A 19,701-nucleotide genomic window follows, 5' to 3' on the forward strand; every position below is an offset into this window, starting at 1 on the left:
AATTCTCGAGATGCTTTCAGTGGATCACGCTGGCGCTGTACCAGTGAAAGACTCACCTCGTGTAAAATACGCTCTGACGGGAAACAGGAAACTGTCTCTTCGATTTCGAGTATTCCCAAAACCACAAGCTTAAGTAAGCAAGCATGAACTAGATTCGAACAATCTGGACACTCTCAACTGAAAGAATAGATGGAAAACACGGTTTACCTTCTTCGGATAACCCGGAGAATGTCGCTCTGAACTGGGGCATCCCCCTCTTCCTCCATCCTCTCCCTCTCGCACCCCCTCCTTCAGCCATATCCCGCGAAATGAGAAAAAAAAAACGAATTTTCGATGTTCACCAGGTGAGACGTCACCCCGCACACAGGCGCCCGTTACCAGAGATTATTACCGATAATGCGGACATACGAAACCCCACATCGTTACCTTCCGGTGCAGAAAGTCGATACGAGGAAAGGATAAGTTTTGCGTTTCTGGTTCTGAGGCTTATCGGCGGTCGGGTTCGGCCCGAGAAAAGTATCCTGTTGCTCGCAGAACCCAATACGTTATGGGATCGGTGAAAATTGATACCATATAGATACGCTGTTATGACGTTTATTCCCACATATTTAAGGGAGGAACACGAGGACAGCGATGTAGCGTGTAGGGATCCGAAGCCAAGAAGATTGGTAGTGACGATCAGAAAAATCCACCAATTTCTTTTGTTCCTTCCAGAATTAGGGAGATATTGTTTGGACCTACAAACACCTATGTCGACTTTCTTCAGTACACTTGGCAGGAATCTACAGAAAGCACGCGTGGCCTAGATAGGACATCTGTCTACTCAGCGATAGGTGGCGCTGACGCGCCTATGTGTTTACCGCTTGAAAAAGTTCGTTCACACCACACTCTTTGGAGATATGAGTGTTATTGAAAGGTTTAAAATCTGACTTCTGTTGTGTTAACAATGCTCTATGGAGACGCCTCCAGTCAAGCTAATGAGCTTGACTCAGCTCAGTGAGCTTGTCTCCGGCTAGGAAAATAACAGCTCATGTATCTATCGAGCACTGGGAGTTAAACGAAGAGATCCTTTGGTGGAAGACATCCAGATATGCTCAGACAAAAAGATTCATGAAATTTTCCATTTCGGCAAAGAAATTGTTCCATCCCTGCGCAGACTGAACGAATAATCAGTGGAGATAGTGGGTTCAGATCAAGAAAGAAAGTGTTATCCTTCATGCCCTTCTCTCACGTTCATCATCTTTTTCATTTGTTCATTTCCTTCAGTACCGTGATGCTTTCACGCCAACAGTGTGAAGTCAAGTTGTTGTCTCTTGATCAGTTGTTTTATGATATAACGTCTTTTCCAAGTTAGCAAATTAGTTGTCTATTGACGAATCTCCTACTGTACTCCCCACAAGTTTTTGATGTTGGCATCACGAAAATCGTACACAAAAATATATCTGCATTTACTGGGTGATTCTTCGACTTGTTTATATATTTTAACAGAAAATTCATGAGGTCGAAAGGAACACTTTTTCTCTTTACCATTTTTTCGAATTCGGCTCGGTTGAGAAGACAGAGACTGTTGAAAATACTTCAAAAAATGTAATTTTTGTTATGAATAAATTACCAATAAACGATTCCATCGAACGGATTGATTATCGGTTTTTCAATGATATGATTAATCTTCTCCGAACACAAAATTCCACCCAGTTCATCTAGTTTCTCCATTATGACCATTACATACCATTCAAAGAACTTCAATCTTAAGAGAAAGTTGAATGATCATTATCACTGAATAAAACCATTTTGAAAAATTTTAATTCTTTGAAATTCGAAAAATATGGGTACTTAGGCTGAATGCAACTCTGGGGTTATGTTTCAATACGTTAACATTTGTGCAAAATGAAACAAACAACGATAATACATGATAACATATATTTTAGATGAATACAGAGCTAATAAGGATAGTTGAAAGCTGAATACGTTATCATTATCGGAAATCAAGATTCAATACTCATCCGCAAGGGAATAGCAGGAACTCAATTACTGTATTATACAGGGTGTCTGTGAAAAAATGCGAAGGACTCAGGAAGACAATTCCTCGATGAAAATAAGCAGGGGTAGTTCCTATAATTTTTTTTTAGAAATCGACCTACCTTCCAAGATACAGCCTTTGGAAGGCGATGACGATTTGATAGTTTTTAATTTTTTTTACGGGTTCTAAAAAACACTGAGTCATAAAACTATACACAATATGAATCACTGAGTAGATGTTAATCACACAATTTTTTTAGATCTCATAACTTTATTATTAGGGGTTGAAAATAACAACATGTATTTTAGCGGGAGCTGGTCATTGTATGGAACACTTATACGATTAAATGGAATGAACAGCGATCACAACTGCTTGTAAGTTTTTATTTATTCCGAGAAGAGTATCGACTGTATCGAAATTTTGCAAGAGTATTTTTTTTTTCTCCAGAATTGAATAGGAAACCATAAGAGAATTTTATTTTTCGAAAATTTATCCCCGAAAAAAATTTTTGAAGGAAAATCATAAGGGGTTGTTATTTTCGACCCCTAATAATAAAGTAATGAGATCTAAAAAAAAGTGTGTGAGTAACAGTAACGACAAAACCAAAATCCTGGTAAGTCCGCCAGAAAGCCTTCAAACAGATATCAGCCTGGAGAATGAAACTCTAGAACAGGTCGAGCAGTTCAAATACTTGGGAAGCTTCATTAATACTAGGTCTAACGGAAATACAAAACCGTATCAATTCGGCATCACGGGCATTCTGGAAGCTAAAGGACAGAGTGTTTCAAAATCACGACCTCAATCTGAAGACCTAGACAGCTGTTTACAAAGCAGTGGTCCTCCCAACGCTTCTTTACGGAAGCGAAAGCTGGACGCCCTACAGGTGACATATTAAACAGCTTGAACAAACGCAATATCGTCATCTAAGACAAATAATGCACATCAGATGGTTCCACAAAGTTTCGAATGCAGAAGTCTTGCAACGCGCGAGTTGTACAACAATTGAGACTCAAGTAACGAGGGCCCGACTCAGATGGAGCGGCCACATTCTGAGGATTCATTCATTCATTCATTCATTGCTGTATCCCGTTACCGGGAATTCACTGAGGGAGCCCGGAAACCAGGAGGCCAGTATAAGCGGTTCAAGGATATACTGCATCAATCCCTAAAATCAGTTAATGTCAATCATAACTGGGAACAACTAGCGTTGGACAGGTCACAGTGGAGGTCTGTGGTACACAGTTATAATGAAGACTCGAGAAAGATTCAGCGGCGGCCAGATCTGGTTGGTGACTATCCATGCCCTGAGTGTGGAAGGATCTGAAGGTCACGGTTGGGTCTCTTCAGTCACAGGAGGGCACACAGTCGCAACTAGCCCTGAGAAATTACAAGTCTGTTCGCAATTTTTTTTCTTCTTCTTTATGTAGATTTATTCCCGGTAACGGGATATAGCAATGAATGAATGAGTGAGTAACATCTATTTAGTGCTTCATATTATGTATCGTCTTTCAAAGGCTGGTGGTCGATTTCGAAAAAAATTTATAGGAACTACCCCTGCTTATTTTCATCGAGGAATCATCTCCATAAGTCCTTCGCATTTGTTTATAGACACCCTGTATATGTCTACTTCGTTGACCGAATGGAATGGAAAAAGTGAGTTTATACTTTGTTTTTGGAATGTTAAAATGTTCTATTTAATACTTGGGAGAATTTCAGTGTCAGGTTTTCAGGAGTGGCATGGCTCATTATAAAAACTTAAAATGCCAATATCCTTTTATCTAGGCCGAATCGGAAAAAATTCTAAAGACAGAAAGTGTTTCTCTTGACCTCAAGAATCTGTTGAAATATATGTACAAGTCAAAGACTCGCCCTGTAGATTCTCCTTCAGAAAACTGTAATAATAACTTATGATTAATCACCCTATAGACGTCCGGCTTCAGATCATATCGGTTACGCTTAGGAATTTTTACCCATCCGAAAATCGCATCTCAAGATGATGTCTCGTCAAAAATCGACAGATGGGGCCTAATTTCGTACCTTAGAGCTGCAGGAGAGGGTGTGGACCAAACCGCGTACAGCTACGGGCTTTCAATTAGGGCATAACGATCCGAATTCCTAATCATCGTAGCCGGAAACGATGAATGGAAGCGTCGCGGGGCCCCCGTTCCTAGAATAACCGCCAACCCCGCTCGGTTTTTTTTTTCCGAATGGCTCGCGACACGTATGCGGCTCTTTCCGCTCTATTTGCGGCAGATAGAGCGTGGCACCGGCCCCAGTCGAAACGGACCACGAGTTTCGGTCCTTCGAGTCGAATTCGAGGAAGCGTATCGCATGTTGTTTGTCTTTCATCCCCTTTGATCCGACCATGTTAGGGATGCTGATTAACGACCGTACATGTAGGACCACGACTCGTTGGAGGAGGCATGTTGGTGTTGGCCAGGGGACTGGAAAAATTTTCACGTTTCCTGAATCATAATTTTACAATCTGTGCCAAGCAAGCTCTGTAGTTTTCAAAAGAAGTAATGGACTTCGATCCACGTTGCCAACCAAAAAGTTTAAGGGGACTGCATCTCGAAAAGGACTGCTCATAAAAAGAAAACATTATATGAAAGATCCTCACTACATTTTGAAAAAGAATTTTTTCGCAACTATTCATTTACACCCTGTATAAATGGGTCGGTCAGACAGACACAGGTTTTCCCATTAATACAAGTAATTTGCACTTATGTGACAATTTACAGATCTTCATAAATACAGGTTGAAGGTGAGGCTTTTTTTCAACAGAAGGTAGACCTGGTCAAAATGAAGCGTTTCACCAAAAATCACCTATAAAAACTTTCAAAATGACAAAGTTGAAAAAAAAATTGAAAATGATTACTGAAATAGATCCTAATACGACCCTAGACCGTTTGTTAGCTGAATTATCGCAAAGCAGTGGGAAAAAACTCATCTCCTGATTCGACCATGTGGTTTCGTTTAGGATATTGGCTCGTTCGATATTTACGTGGTGATGAAAATGGAAACTTAGGATTGACGAATTGTTCTCATTATTTTTCAGTTACTTACACGATTTTATGAAATGGCTCATTTCGGTACAACCTAACAGAAGAGACATAGGACACAAGTGTAAAAAATAGAATAATACTTCAAAATTTCACCGAGAAAATTCGTCTAAATTATTCACGAATTTTTTCACAATGGGCATCATTATCTTCTTGTTCGAACATTCCAAGAATCGTCGTAAAAATGGGATGAAATGGGGAAACATCATAGCACTTCTTCAACATAACTAACATAAATACTTTCAAGAAACTGCCTCGATTTTCTACATTTTTTTTCACCCTAAATTGCACGATACAAGAATTATGATTCTATCAAGTGACCTGATGCCTTTTATCTGATGAACTTGGTACTGAACCATTCATTGTCTAGCCATATGTTTATGTTTTGTTTTGTTTTTGTGTTGCCGGAGTCACCTTACACAGTCCCGTACTTGAATAAAATGAAATTTTGTCGAACTTCTATCCCTAGAAGGTATCTCAGCGAATGGTTGGTGAAACGACTTATTTTGATGAGTTCTACCTTCTGTCAAAAAAAAGCCTCACCTTTGAAAACACCCTGTTTAGCGAAACTTGACACGATTAATTAATTCATTATGAAATTTCCTTTCCCAAGCGTTAGAAAATTCCTAGGTTGTCAACTTAAACCGCAGTCCCCTATTGCGAACAAATGGGACAAAGCATAACTTGAGAAGCTACCAGTATTGAGGGGGAATATTAAACAACAAGATCCCCATTTATTTGAGTGTATCGGAGCAAAACCACAACTTCTTCGACAATGAATATTTCACGCAAAAAACAGACTTGTGAATGCAGCTCCTTACAGTTTCTCATTATACAACCCCAACCACTCGAGTCAGTCAAGAAGTCTTCGTAAACATCTTGAAGTAAGAACAATACCGCCGAAACAAACCTCTCTCACTCGGTTAATTCTCCGATGTAGGTAAAATGAAGATCACCCATCGGCAAGGTAACACTAACAGATAAACTTCATAACGGTCGAGTGCAATTTTCCTAGACCGTTTTAGCCTTTTTTTTACTCAGCTTCATTATCGCACACGAACGTATGAGAAACGAAAAATCATATGCAATTTCCAACAATTACGCTACTTGATAATGGTACGAGATATGCCCCCATTACAAAATTGCCCAGAGTTATTTATTGCTTTTGAGAATCATCGGATTTAGCGGCAGGTGAGTAACCAGCGTGCTATAGGTATTTCTAACACAGATGCAAGAAGGTTTTTAGTGTAATTAGTGAGATAACCCCAAATGGATTGGAGAAAGATGAAATTCATTCACATGGCAACGTGGTTATTATCATTTCAACCGGGGTCGGTGAAATTATCACGAATTTCTTTGGCTGAGCAAGTCCAGGAGTATTTCTCCAGAGGGTTATTCTGTTGTTCAACTCCCGCTGTTGGACCGCAGCCTCATATTGGTCTTTCCTAGCCCACAGAAAGGCTCAGGTCCAGCAGGTGTTAACCTTGATGCTCTTTTTGCAAATTCGTCGGTTTTTTCATTTCCTTCAACACCACAATGCCCTGTTACTCATAGTAAAGTCAATTTGTTGTCTCTGGCCAGTTGCTTTTTGGTACTATGGCACTCCCATGTCAGCAGACATCCCTGGCAATGTGATTCCAGGGACCTCAACGTGGCCTGGCTGTCCGTGGTGATATAGATATGCGCCCCTTTGAGGTTCTTTAAGGTTAAAGTTATCTTGGTGTCAGGTGACAGAGTAACAAAATCTGGATGTTCTTCTGAGATGTTTCTGTAGCATAGTAAAGGTCAGAAACAAATAACAGACATAATAGCGTGACAGTGGGCTATTCGAGAACCAGCCAGGGTCCTCAAAATGATGAAAATGTTATTGGATTCCTTCTCGATAGAGGGGACCTCACGCGCAGCAGCCTCTGCATCAAAGAACCCTATCTGGGTATTCGTTACTGATGGAGGTCAATTATCTATACTTCTATACTATATAAAAGATCTTTTTATGAATGAATAGGCCACCTGGAACACTGATGGTAGTGACGTCAACAGTGAATGGTCTCGGGTCTGTTTAGCATCACACCCAATATGTCCAGCCTCCCAGGAAAGAACTCTTCCAGTGCAGGCAAATCCGTATTGTTCCTGTAAGCACGCTAGAGAATTAAGATGTCCTGACAAACACATTAACATATGAGGGGTTCAGAGCTGAAGTGAACCAAGTCCATGCAGCCTAGTTTTGAGATGAATGGCTTAGAAGTTGTTTATCACCAATTAATTCAAAAGTGACTTCTTTAGATTTTAAAAGTTTAGAATGTAAGCATATGTTTACATAAGAATAATAATAAATAAAGAAGTCACTTTTGAATTAATTGGTGATAAACAACTTCTAAGCCATTCATCTCAAAACTAGGCTGCATGGACTTGGTTCACTTCAGCTCTGAACCTCTCATATATTGCGACAGTCAGGAAACACTGAAATCCCTCTCTGGTGTTAGGGTCAACTCCTACCAAGTGAGAGAATGCATTTTGTTGCCTGGCTCACTTGGAGGTTACTGGTAATGTGAAGGCAGGTGCGTGGACTAAGCCATGGGTTTGATAACGTTTGTTGAACTAGTTTTACATCTGTCAATAGCTTCTTTTCAAGATGGAAGATACGAAATTCCCCTCTGAAGGGAACACAAGGTGTGATCCTCTAGACTTCAAACTCCTGACCCTTGCGAGGAAACAACCTAGTCTAGTGCTCTAACCTCGGCTATAACTTGTAACTTTCACAATAAATATTCAAATGATCATTCTTCCAGCAGTAGTTACGTGTAGGAGCATAGATGAACACATTCTTCACCCGAGTCAATCTCACCGAGATAACGACAATACCAATAACTAGGGAACCTAACACTCACGATTCTTTCGGTTAGAAGGACCCCTTCCTGTAACCTTCCGTTATTTCTGTCAGCTTAGTCCAGAAATGGACTAAGTCCCCCCAATATCATGCTGAGAAGCAATGTACACATTAACGTAGGTGAATATTACTTAATCACCTCGAATTCAATATTTACCAAGATCAAACGCACCCACATGATGAGAACAATGTTTGCACTCGATTTCGCGTTATTTCCGACACAGCAACCTAGTAAACGATTCAATTACAACAGTAATCAGAGACCCTTTGTACGATCGGCTCGAAAATATGGACAAGCTCGCCTGTGCCCAAAAAGGCAACGTGCATTTTATCACCAAAGCCTTTGTCCGCCTAAATTGGAAAAACCTATAGGCCATCGAGAAATTCGCGCATCGCTTAACAAGTTAATGAAATAAATTCAGGAAGCTGCATTTGTTTCACGAAAAACTCGCTCAACTGAAATATTCAATTTGAGTATCTGTTTTTTTTTTCCCAGTTCGGATGGAAGCTGTTTCAGAACGCCGATTGAAATTGGGCAAAAAAACGGCTTTGTTATTTCGCGTGTATAGCTCTATGTCATCCCCTTCAGGTCCCATTCGCGCTTCCAACTACACTACTCAACAAGTGAAATGGATCGCTGACTTTGAATCAATTCATTTCAGGAATGCTTAAAGATGTATATTTCAATCAGATTTAAGAGTATGTTTTGTTCATACTATTGTTTTTTTTTCCATAGAAACTCTAGATTTGAATAGCAGAGAAAAAAATGTAATGCAGAGAAAATTGGAAAGTCTCAGAGAAGCTAGTACTTGGAGGGTCCCCCACTAGCTCATCTCAACCATTGCTGCTGCAAGCGGCTACCTAGCTCACTATTTAGTTTTTTCGAGTGGGATGCCAAACATTATATTCGAAACAGTAAATGACATCTGAACATGAACAGTAAATAACCAAAATATAACTATACTCATGAACCCTGATGAGGATCTACAAATAAGGACGAAACATACGTCAGTAAAACATAACATAAATTGTTATTGGTGATTTTTATCTTATGCATTGAAAATCTTTAAAACACTACTCAGAAATACTTATTTCCTTGTAAATTATGGCTGAACCAATATCCAATAGCTATTATTCATTGTACCTCGCTGTGGCTAAAAGCGACTTAATCAAAAGAATTTTTTCGTTGCTGATAGTAGTGGGTGTTTCAATTGTCAACAATTCAATTGTTATCATCCTTGTACCCACATAGGTGGATGAATTTCACAAGTAGTAGTAGTAACAATGCAATTAGGTGCTGTATTGTTATATTGTTATAGCTTAATCATCGTCTACATTGAGAACTTTAGATGATAAGAAATTGCGACAGTTTCATACAAGCCATCATAAAAAAACCAAAAGGAAATAGGAACTAAAAAATACGTACATGTCATAAATAGATAAATTCTAATTGGTGTGATTTAAATACTTGTGTTACACAATATATTGCAATTTGAACATTATGAATCATTGTTCCTCATAGTAAATAACTTATTACTGTGATTTGCTCTTGATGATCATAAGAATTATATTAGCAACTAATCATAGAAAAAACAAAATTATTATGTATGAATTCCATAATGAAAATATAGTTCAAATTTACTTCAAGGCTGATGTCTGACATGGTTCATCAATCAAATGGATTGGCCTGGTACTTTCATCACCACAGACAAGAAACCTAATTTAGTTTAAGTTTGAAATAGGTTAGGTTCCATCACAGAAGAAAACAAAAACAAATGTAATTAATACAGCAAGGATTCACAAATTGAATCATTTGCATATTGATTTAAATAATTCACTCCACTGAGAAACATAACATATTATGCAGTTGGAGCAAATCTATATTATAATCTGCATTCATTGAAATATACTCGGAAATATACATAAAATCTAGAACAATGAATATGAAGTATATAAATGGATACAATTCGAGGAATTTAATAGGTTGTTCAGAATAAACCGTTGCTTTATTAAATAGGCAGGTTGAGCATCATATTAATGTACAGGTATGTGGAGAAGCTTATAAAGGGGGGATACATTTCCCAACAATTGCAATAAATTACTCACCGTTTCTAGAGACATCCAATTCAACAAGATTCTCGAAATTCTGTATATCGGGCGGTAAATTGTTAATTTCATTATCACTCAGTCCTAGTTTTCTCAGCCTATGGAGACGAAAGAAATTCTGAAAACAATAACAGGTATATAGATGCAATAGTTTTACGAGGGATACTCCTACCTTCGGAAGGTCACGTATATGATTAGCATCTAATAAAAGCTCCTCCAAGCTTCTTGAATAACGTAAAATATCCTCTGGAACATTAGGTAGCGAGCAATGTCTTTTATCAACACTCTCGACTTGTCTATTACAGCCTTTAAAGATAGGTATACAACGAAACATTTTGGCTAACTATGAACTGTACACATATTTTAGAAAATATCACAAGGATTTTAATTTTTTTGGTCACTGCAGATTCATTTTTCAAGAAAACACGATTTTCAAGTCGTAACCATTCTGTTACCGCTCACTACACACTACACAACACCACTCCCGCTACTCGAACCTTCAGAACTAATCAAAAATCAAACGAACTATACACAGAAATTGCAAATACAAAAACCCCAGCGTTGAACAATTTCATCCAACAAAAATTCTATGTACATCACTACTTCAGAAATGACAAATTCCACACGACAAACGCAGACGATATGCGTTCTATGCTCTAACCTATTCAACAAATTATGGTACATGCGCTGCTTATCAACTCTGGTTATTCTGGCCCCTTATCCGCTTCCCAATGAACTCTACTATGGATATTCGAAACATTAAGTTCAAAAGGGAAGCAATTGCAAATATTTCAATTTGGTATAAATTAAAAAAAATTGTATAAATCAAAAGGTTTTTAATTTGAGCAAATACTAAGGCAAATTTTTGTGTGACTAGTGACCTCTACCCATGGGGAAAGAAGTAAAGTGTACTCAAGGGGTTCATAATAGTAGTTTTCTTCCTTAGTTGATAATCTTCTGAATCTACAGTGTCTACAGTGACTCTAACAGAAGTCAGAGCACAGATTACAGAGTCAGAGTCACCGTATTTGAATCCGAGGTACAGTGTCTTTATCAAACAATAAGAACAGTCACTGTAACTCTTGCTAAAGTGACTTTCCCTCGATATAGTTGTGGCACCATCTATGATCAACATTTGTAGTTCGAAAACTGAGTGAAATTTGAGTACACCCAAACTCAATCATGAAATACACATTTCAAAAAAATATTGAAGATCCTTATAATTGAATTGCCTGCTCGCGCATTTTCTTCAGATAACTGAATAGAAATTGAAATAACACACACTAAAAATGGCATCTGAGATGAGTCTCCGACAACCTTTTTTTTTTTAAGTATTGAAATATCAATTAATTTTGTAAACTCGTTTCAAACTTGGAACAGTCAACAAAAGATTGTCTCTCATCTCGAGAGCTTGCTGTTGAAAATTCCGATAGGGCCCTCTTTGAATACAAATTGAAACTTCATCATACTGGTTGAATAGAAATCTACTAAATTCTGCTCTGGGGCGGAGGCAATGATTTTTTCACACACTGGTTTCAGAAATGACTTCCCAAAGTATACGAAGTTTCTGATGTACTGATGTCATTTGCTGTTTTGATCAGTGCTCTTGACTGAATATTTAAGGTGAAATATTTTAAAAGTAAAATCAACAAAAACTAAACAAGGGATCCATTCCTTATCCACTATGAAATACGGCGACGATAATTTAATGGAGAGGTTCATTTAAAAAATTGCAGAGATTTAACCTGGAACAAATTTTATACAATTTAGTAATGACTAATTATTGAAAGCTCAAAGAAACCCTTGTGTTATTCGGAATGACACAACCTAATCCTGCAAGTAACTGTTTGTCTGAGTCAGAAATGCCTGAAGCAGAGTGCTCAAATGTACTGGAAAATGCAAAACAAAAAAAATTTTCATCAGGATCTCTAGGTGCAGCGGATTTAGCCCGTCCAAAAGTGGTTACCGTCAAGCACCCAGAATCAAATAAACTAAAGCCAACTGCCAAAAAGAATAAACGAATTCAAGCTGATTTAGATGTAGCCAAGGAGTTCCTGAAATGCAAAGAACAAGGTTTGAAGCGACTGGACCTGAGCAAATCGAATATTACACAATTACCTCCTAGTTTGAGAGATTTGACACATTTAGCCGAACTTTATCTATATGGGAATAAACTAGTTTCTTTACCACCAGAAATTGGCTGTTTAACAAGCTTACAAACTCTGGCATTGAGCGAAAATGCTCTGACAAGTCTGCCAGATTCACTAGTAAGTCTAAAATCACTCAAAGTTTTAGATTTAAGACATAACAAAATGAATGATATACCAGATGTTGTGTATAAGTTGACATCACTGACAACTCTCTTCCTGAGGTTTAATAGAATAAGAGTAGTAGGAGATGAAATAAGGAATTTAAGTGCTCTAACGATGTTGAGTTTGCGAGAGAATAAAATAAAGGAATTACCTGCTGGAATAGGTAATCTGGTCCACTTGGGGACATTTGATGTATCCCACAATCATTTAGAACATTTGCCTGAAGAAATTGGCAAATGTATAAACCTGTCCACTTTAGACCTCCAGCATAATGAGTTATTTGATATCCCCGAATCAATTGGAAATCTGGAACAGTTAACGAGATTGGGCTTACGTTACAACAGACTAGCTAGTATTCCAGCATCATTGAGTAATTGTAAGCACATGGATGAATTCAACGTTGAAGGAAATACCATAAGCATATTGCCCGAAGGTTTGTTATCCAGCTTAACAGAACTTACCAGTATTACTTTATCCAGGAATATTTTTACTGCATATCCATCGGGGGGACCTTCGCAATTCACAAATGTAGATTCCATTAATTTGGAACATAATTCAATTGATAAAATTCCATATGGAATATTTTCACGTGCCAAGCATCTAACTAAATTGAACATGAAAGAAAATCAGTTGACTGCTCTACCATTAGATGTGGGCACTTGGGTGAATATGGTCGAGTTAAACTTGGGCACAAACCAGTTATCCAAGTTGCCAGAAGATATACAATATCTGCAGAGCTTAGAAGTTCTAGTCCTGTCCAACAACCTTCTTAAGAGGATACCAACAAGTATTGGAAGCTTGAGAAAGTTACGAGTGCTAGATTTAGAAGAGAATCGTCTGGATCAACTCCCACACGAAATCTGTTATCTTCGAGAACTCCAACGGTTGATCGTACAGTCGAATCAACTCACATCTTTACCCCGAGCCATTGGACACCTCACCAATCTACAGTATTTGAGTGTTGGAGAAAATCTTCTGGCTTCTCTTCCGGAAGAGATCGGTACGTTAGAGTCCTTGGAGTCTCTTTATATAAATGATAATCCGTCTTTGCATAATCTTCCTTTTGAATTAGCCCTCTGTTCAAATTTACAAATAATGAGTATTGAAAATTGTCCATTAACACAAATACCAGCTGAAATCATAGCTGGTGGGCCCTCTTTGGTTATACAATATTTAAAAATGCAAGGTCCGTATAGGGCGATGTGATCACCATGTTGAATTTAAAGAACGAATAACTATATGGACATGGGTATGAAACAGATACACTAACTCGGTAGATTCCAGAAATTTTTTAGGAAAAACAAGTTGAACATATCCATAAACATACTTTTTCTCAGTTTTGAAACTTGAATAGACATTTCCACTAATTAAAATCAGATTTTTTCACATCATCGCATGTAAGGAATCCTAAATGGCTCGATTATTATGTCATTACCACACAATTATATTAAGCTGTTGACAATTGTCTATATTGATGCTTTAATTTGAAATATTTACATATTCCATTTATTTTATGCTCTCAATTGTTTGATTTGAAGTTCTTTAGTTTCTTGCTTTTGAGCGTTCACTATTACAATTGATCAATGAAAACTATAAACATCTATCATCTGAAATTCTCAAACAAAATGAGCAATCAATTCAAAATTTAGTTTTATTGAGTTGGTGTATATTTTTCTTACTCATGACTCTAGCTGTTTGGGAACTATAAAATTGTTTGTTACTTTGCTTTCATCGAATTGTTGGTTATATATCGAAAAATAATGCTTTAATATTATTCAGAGTTGTCATTATTTATATAAAAAGAGGCTATATCTTCCTAGTTAAGTGATTATTATCCATCGAGTTTATTAAATGATTTATGGAATATGTCTGAAAAATTTAAAATGCTTGTCCTCTTCCATACAAAGTGTGTTGTGATCAAATTTGTTAAGTTGATTTCATTTCATATATCATCGTTTTATACAACCAAGATCTCAACTAAATCATGTTATTTTGATGTAATTATTCATGAAACTTAGGACGAATTTCAATATTTTTTCAACAAATGGAAAGAAATTTGTGAACATCATAACTTCAGGAGCAGTTTGAAATTCAGAAGTGATACAGTTAAAGTGCCCCAGTGGCCTATTCAAACATTTCACACAATCTTGAAATTAAAACAAAAAACTTTACGTCCATGATGAAAGACAATAGGAAGGCTTTGTTGTTGTTAAAACATTTCAAACTGATTTTGATTATATAAATCATAATTATCATGTTATTGTTAACAACCCGAGTACAGGATTTTCTTCACGAGTTGAGATAAGTTTTTTTATTCTGATTTATTTATCAACTTAGTTGAATTTCTCCAATCATATCAGTATTTTCGAGTGCTTTTTTGTTCTATTGTTTCAATAGATTTTATTCTGTACAGATTCCTGAATCATGGGAGAAAATTTCACAGTTGAAATTTAGAACTCATTTTTTTCAAAAGTATTCACTTTGAAATCGAAGTCCTAGTCATATTTGAAGTTCAATCATACTTTTTTGATAGTGAGCAAAAATTTCCAATTTATATTAATTTATCATTTTTTATGATGCAATTCCCAAAAACTCAATTGTTAAGTATTTCACTCTATAGTTTTATTTCTCTAGCAAAATGAATCGTTATTTTGCTGCTTTGTGAGCTTATATTTAGTTCTAAGTTTAAATTTTTTATATCCCATTATTGTTTTTATTTACAATATACCTATAATATATACTATATGTAATGATTGCGATTTTATTCTGTTAACATAATGGCACCTATGGCATTTTTTAAGGTTTTGGCATGGCAAAACCAGTTAGCTTTTCGACGCTTGGCGGTTCTTTGCCTCCCCTGGTTATTCGTCTGTCATCTGACATTTACATGGCCCTCAAAATGCAGCGGTTCGTTCACAGATAACGTTTTCCCAACCCTCTTTATCGACTGATTTTCCACTCTTTTCTCTCCCACTCGCTTACAAAATTAGTATATAATAAAGAAAATCATTTTACATAACTTAAAATACCCCATACAGAAAGATCCAATCAAAAATAGTGTTTATCCACGAATTTTGGAATTTTATTCATTTCGTTTATTTCCAAAGACCTCTAGAAGAAACTGTATTTTTCTTCATTGCTTTAGTTATGTACATACTCATAATGATAAATGACAAGTTATTGAATCGATTCACAATAACATAGTATTTTATCAGTATTCTCTGGGTTATGTGAACAAACCATTTGGAAAAGCCAAAAGAATTATTTTCATTCAATATTTCACAATTCAGATACAATATAGAGGAAAAATATCTACAGTATAAATTACAATTTAACCCTTTTTGGAACATCAAAAGTTATGAAGTCAAGCAACGAATATACTTTTATAAAATATTACAACTAAATTCACTAAAACAATGTTATGCTCTCATTGAGTCCGATATCATTTCTGAAATCCAAATTTTCACGGGAACTAAACCACATGACAAAGATTTCAAAAATATTTTATGCTCACTATTCAACTTTCACATAACTTCTTGAAACATTTCAATGTCAAAGAGTAAAAAGAAGTGCACCTCACTTAAACTGCAAGTGAAGTTACATTTTTTTTACAAACCCTAAAAGTATGCAAGAAACAAGTGAAAATAAAGTAAACAACCGGAATATTGATCTCCAACTAGAGAAACACAACGAATCTATATGGAATAAATAAAAACAAGATTGTTCTTTGCTCCTCATTTTGGTATTCATTACCTTCTTGAGGATCTTCCACGTGACCTTGATCTCGACCTTTTCGAACTTCTGCTGGAATAATATGGCGACCTAGAACGTTTCCGTTTAGATCGAGAGCTTCTGTCGGGGGATCTTCTAGATCTATAAGAAGAAGACCGAGATCGGGACCTCCTCGATGATCTTGATGTTCTCGATCTAGACCTTCTGGATCTGTCAGAACGATTCCTATCCTTTTTATATTTGTAGTCCGAAGAATGTCTCCTATCATGAGATCTGGAACGAGACCTTTTGGATTTGTGTTTCTTTCGTTTCTCTGGCGTGAAACCTCTGCCCTTAGACCTATTCCTATGTCGTCTCCTTGTGCTTGAGGAAGATTCCCTGCTCGAAGATGATTTTCGGTGGCTGGACTCATCATCACTCTCATCCGAGCTTCGAGAGGAACTCCGACGATGTTTTGAGTTTGTATCCTTATTTTTTGTTACTCCTTCATCTTTCTTCTTTTCAGGAGTGTATTCTTCCACATTGTTCTCTGAACTGTTCTCCTCCTCCTCATCTTTAGTCTTCTTACTATCCTTATCCTTTTCAGCCTGCTGTAACTTATCCTCGATTCCTTTCTCTGTTTGAACAAACTCTGCTTTTCTTTTCCGTATGGAATTTTTCAGTTCATCATCAGAGTCCTTGGTAGATGAATCGCTATTATCACTTTCACTACCCGAATCGCTGCCATACATACCCAAGCCAAGCTTAGCCTTTACATTTGTTTTTCCAGTGACTTTCCCGAGACTCTGTGTTTTTTTCATGTATCTTTGTCGCTCCTCTGTACATATTGAATGAATTGCTTCATTTGTAACCTTTAATAAAATTTCCGTCATGGTTCTTCGAACTAATATAATCAAGTCATCGTAGTTAAGAGGTTCGGGGTCCTCTTTTTCTTCAATTGGCCTAGGACTGTGCTCATCATCACTGTCGAATTTGCTCCTTCTTCTTTCATTTATTGTGTCTTTCAATATTTCCATAGCCTCCTTTTCATGTTCTTTCACTTTCTCAGAGAATAAAGTTTGTTTCTCCTTCTCCTTTTCTCTCTCCATTTGTTTGAGTTTGTCCTTTTCCATTTTTTCTAAACCTTCTCTTATCCAAGCAGGCAACTGTTTCCTCTTATTAGCATCTAAGTTACTGGTTTCGATCTCTGAAATTTGTGGAATATTGACCGCAGGAGATGGAGACGTAGTGTTAGTTTTAGGTATGTTCACTTTACTGTAACGTCGATTATGAGGTTTGTAATTTCGTGAATGGTTCGGAGCAGATTGTCCACTGTAGCTGCTTCCAAATTCACTGCTCTTCACACTCGTATAACCTGTTGAAGTAGTTGAAGTTTCTTTTGGCGCATCTATAGATGAATATCCCTTAGTTATTGGTAGCAATGTTGTCTTAGAGGGTGGATTCACAACTGGTGCAGTACTGAGATGGGGATTCCATGCCGGATTTCCCCATTCCCAATTCTGTTGAGTTTTCCAATTCCATGAACTGTCCTGAGACTCAATAGAGTTTGTCACGCTATTCCAAGGAGCATTAGCTACATTATCCTCAGGAATAACAGGTGGAAGAACTTCTTTTTGGACTAGAGGAGTCTCTTTTACTTCTGAATTATTATTAGGTAGTTTTGGTTCGGGAAGAGGCGGTCCTGCTTCTTTCATTTGAATCCATTGTTGTGCTAAAGCAGCCCAATCCACTTGTTCATTGGGCATATTTTGAAAAAATGCTGGATTCAATGGCCACTGGCCATAGTTTGCCGATTCTGTTGAATCACTACCAGAATACATTTTTCCAGATCTGAAATACAATAGTTCTTTACAGTCCACTTGAAGACACTTTTCAATAGTTATTGGAACTGTTTTTAACTAATTTCACAGTTAAATCAATGATCAGCAGTGGTAATAGAATCCAAATAGGAACCAGAACATGATAAAGAGGTATCTGTAGATGTTGGTACTGCATTTTTAGGCATAATACTATTTGCGCTGTTATCTTTAACAGAACTAAGACTACTAATAGTGTATTCTTATTTTCGACACCAGATTTGAAATGTTCATGCTTGCATCGAATGGATATTTGAAAGAGTGCTTCTATAGTTAAAATAACGTCATAGATCCACATAGGCAGGAAGATTAGGAACCAATTCCAATGTATCCTCCCCTCTAGACGTAGACATAATAGGATAAAGAATACCAACAGTATAAACCAAGTAAAAAGGGCCCTATGGATCACCATTATTAACTTACTCCATCAGGTTATCTGTAATAACGTGAGATAGGAGTAAGAAGAGTTTAAAGAAGGATGATTCTCACCTGAGGACTCATCAGAGGTTCGCAATTTTCAATTTATATATTTTTGCAGTTTCTTACCACACTTCAGCTTCTGATAATTTCTCATATTCAGAACACAACACCTTAGAAATGTGGGTATAATACTCCATAATGCTCAAATCTTTAATTACAATTTACAAGTTTCCATTTAGTTGAGCGGGTCTCCAAATTTACCTCAAATCAAAATTGTGAAGGATCTCGAGTTGCATAGAGAATAATAAAAATGTCGTTTGATGTTTAGATGTCATCGGAGAAATCTATGGATGTCATCTTTCGATTTTTGAAAATAGGTACCTTGAAATTTGAGCTTGTGAATCAGTCCACCTTTTCAGAAATAATAAAGAGTGAACTTATTATTTTCAATATTTAAATTGGTTATAAAAATTTCAAATTTACCATAGATTACGTAATTCTTCTTTGCGGATTAGGTGCTGATGTTATGGGGGAAATTAATTAACCTAAAAAGTTTTGCATCAAGTTTGACATTAAAAAACAGTTAGTTTGCGATACCTTATGTAAATTTTATAATATCTTTTATATGTAATATCATAACTGAATAAATCAGAAATAAAGACATAAAATGGTGGACGTTCTAGATATTAATGCTGCCGTAGATATAGACGTCGAAGACGAAGGTGACCAAAGCGTCCTCCGTTTGAAGGATAAAGTAATCAAGAGGAAAGGTAGAGGATTTGGAGCTGGTGAATCCCGAGATTACGACAAGCTCAAAAGATATGAAACTATAGAATCCGAAGACGGGGACGAGCCAGGTCCTCAGAAATCAGTAGAAGGTTGGATTCTCTTTGTAACATCGGTTCATGAAGAAGCAACAGAAGATGATTTGACAGAGAAATTTTCCGAGTTTGGTCCCATTAAAAATATAAGTATCAACTTAGATAGAAGAACGGGTTTCCTGAAAGGTTATGCACTGATAGAGTATAGCGAATATAAGGAGGCTGCATCTGCTAGAGAAGCTTTAAATGGGTCTAACTTGTTGGGCCAAACTATCGGAGTAGACTGGTGCTTTGTGAAAGGGCCGAAAAAATCTAAACGTAAGAGTAGAAAACATTGAAATAATACCCTTGACAATGTTTGATTTATGGAGGTAATTTTTGTATATTTTCACATTATAATAAATCCATTTGGACCTTCTGTTTGTCAATTTTTTATTTTGAATAGTTTTAGAATGGAATTTTCATCAGGTTTGGCCTATTAGTTT

At 36.8% G+C, this 19,701-nt stretch overlaps 5 protein-coding genes across 13 annotated transcripts in view; 2 read left to right on the forward strand and 3 right to left on the reverse strand.

Moving 5' to 3' along the window:
• LOC123319325 (protein lap4-like) overlaps positions 1-10,716 on the reverse strand; it is a 123,880-nt gene extending 113,164 nt beyond the window's left edge. For 4 of the 9 annotated variants that reach the window (XM_044906235.1, XM_044906233.1, XM_044906231.1 and 1 more), the window contains exons 1-2: positions 10,248-10,708; positions 10,076-10,193 (exon numbers count right to left, since the gene is read on the reverse strand). In XM_044906235.1, the coding sequence (XP_044762170.1) occupies positions 10,076-10,193; positions 10,248-10,409 (280 nt within the window). In that variant the 5' untranslated portion in view covers positions 10,410-10,708. Of the gene's footprint in view, positions 1-10,075; positions 10,194-10,247 lie in introns of all 9 variants that reach the window. The other 5 variants (XM_044906227.1, XM_044906228.1, XM_044906229.1 and 2 more) reach the window with 3 other exon arrangements.
• Positions 10,717-11,656: 940 nt separating this feature from the next.
• LOC123319208 (leucine-rich repeat protein soc-2 homolog) lies at positions 11,657-13,674 on the forward strand. The gene has a single exon (XM_044906073.1). The coding sequence runs from the start codon at positions 11,893-11,895 to the stop codon at positions 13,591-13,593; it is 1,701 nt and encodes a 566-aa protein (XP_044762008.1). The 5' UTR covers positions 11,657-11,892; the 3' UTR covers positions 13,594-13,674.
• Positions 13,675-15,635: 1,961 nt separating this feature from the next.
• LOC123319207 (arginine/serine-rich protein PNISR) lies at positions 15,636-17,939 on the reverse strand. The gene has a single exon (XM_044906072.1). It carries the CDS (start codon positions 17,937-17,939, stop codon positions 16,137-16,139), a length of 1,803 nt encoding a protein of 600 aa, XP_044762007.1. The 3' UTR covers positions 15,636-16,136.
• A 52-nt stretch (positions 17,940-17,991) lies between these two features.
• Positions 17,992-18,716, reverse strand: LOC123319212 (transmembrane protein 60). Its single transcript, XM_044906076.1, has 2 exons — positions 18,465-18,716; positions 17,992-18,411 (listed from the first exon to the last, which is right to left on the reverse strand). Exon 2 carries the CDS (start codon positions 18,385-18,387, stop codon positions 17,992-17,994), a length of 396 nt encoding a protein of 131 aa, XP_044762011.1. The 5' UTR covers positions 18,388-18,411; positions 18,465-18,716.
• Positions 18,717-18,886: 170 nt separating this feature from the next.
• Positions 18,887-19,634, forward strand: LOC123319211 (RNA-binding protein 8A). The gene has a single exon (XM_044906075.1). It carries the CDS (start codon positions 19,063-19,065, stop codon positions 19,552-19,554), a length of 492 nt encoding a protein of 163 aa, XP_044762010.1. The 5' UTR covers positions 18,887-19,062; the 3' UTR covers positions 19,555-19,634.
• The last annotated feature ends 67 nt before the right edge of the window (positions 19,635-19,701 follow it).

Source organism: Coccinella septempunctata, chromosome 8, assembly GCF_907165205.1.
Source record: "Coccinella septempunctata chromosome 8, icCocSept1.1, whole genome shotgun sequence".
NCBI classification, from domain to species: domain Eukaryota; kingdom Metazoa; phylum Arthropoda; class Insecta; order Coleoptera; family Coccinellidae; genus Coccinella; species Coccinella septempunctata.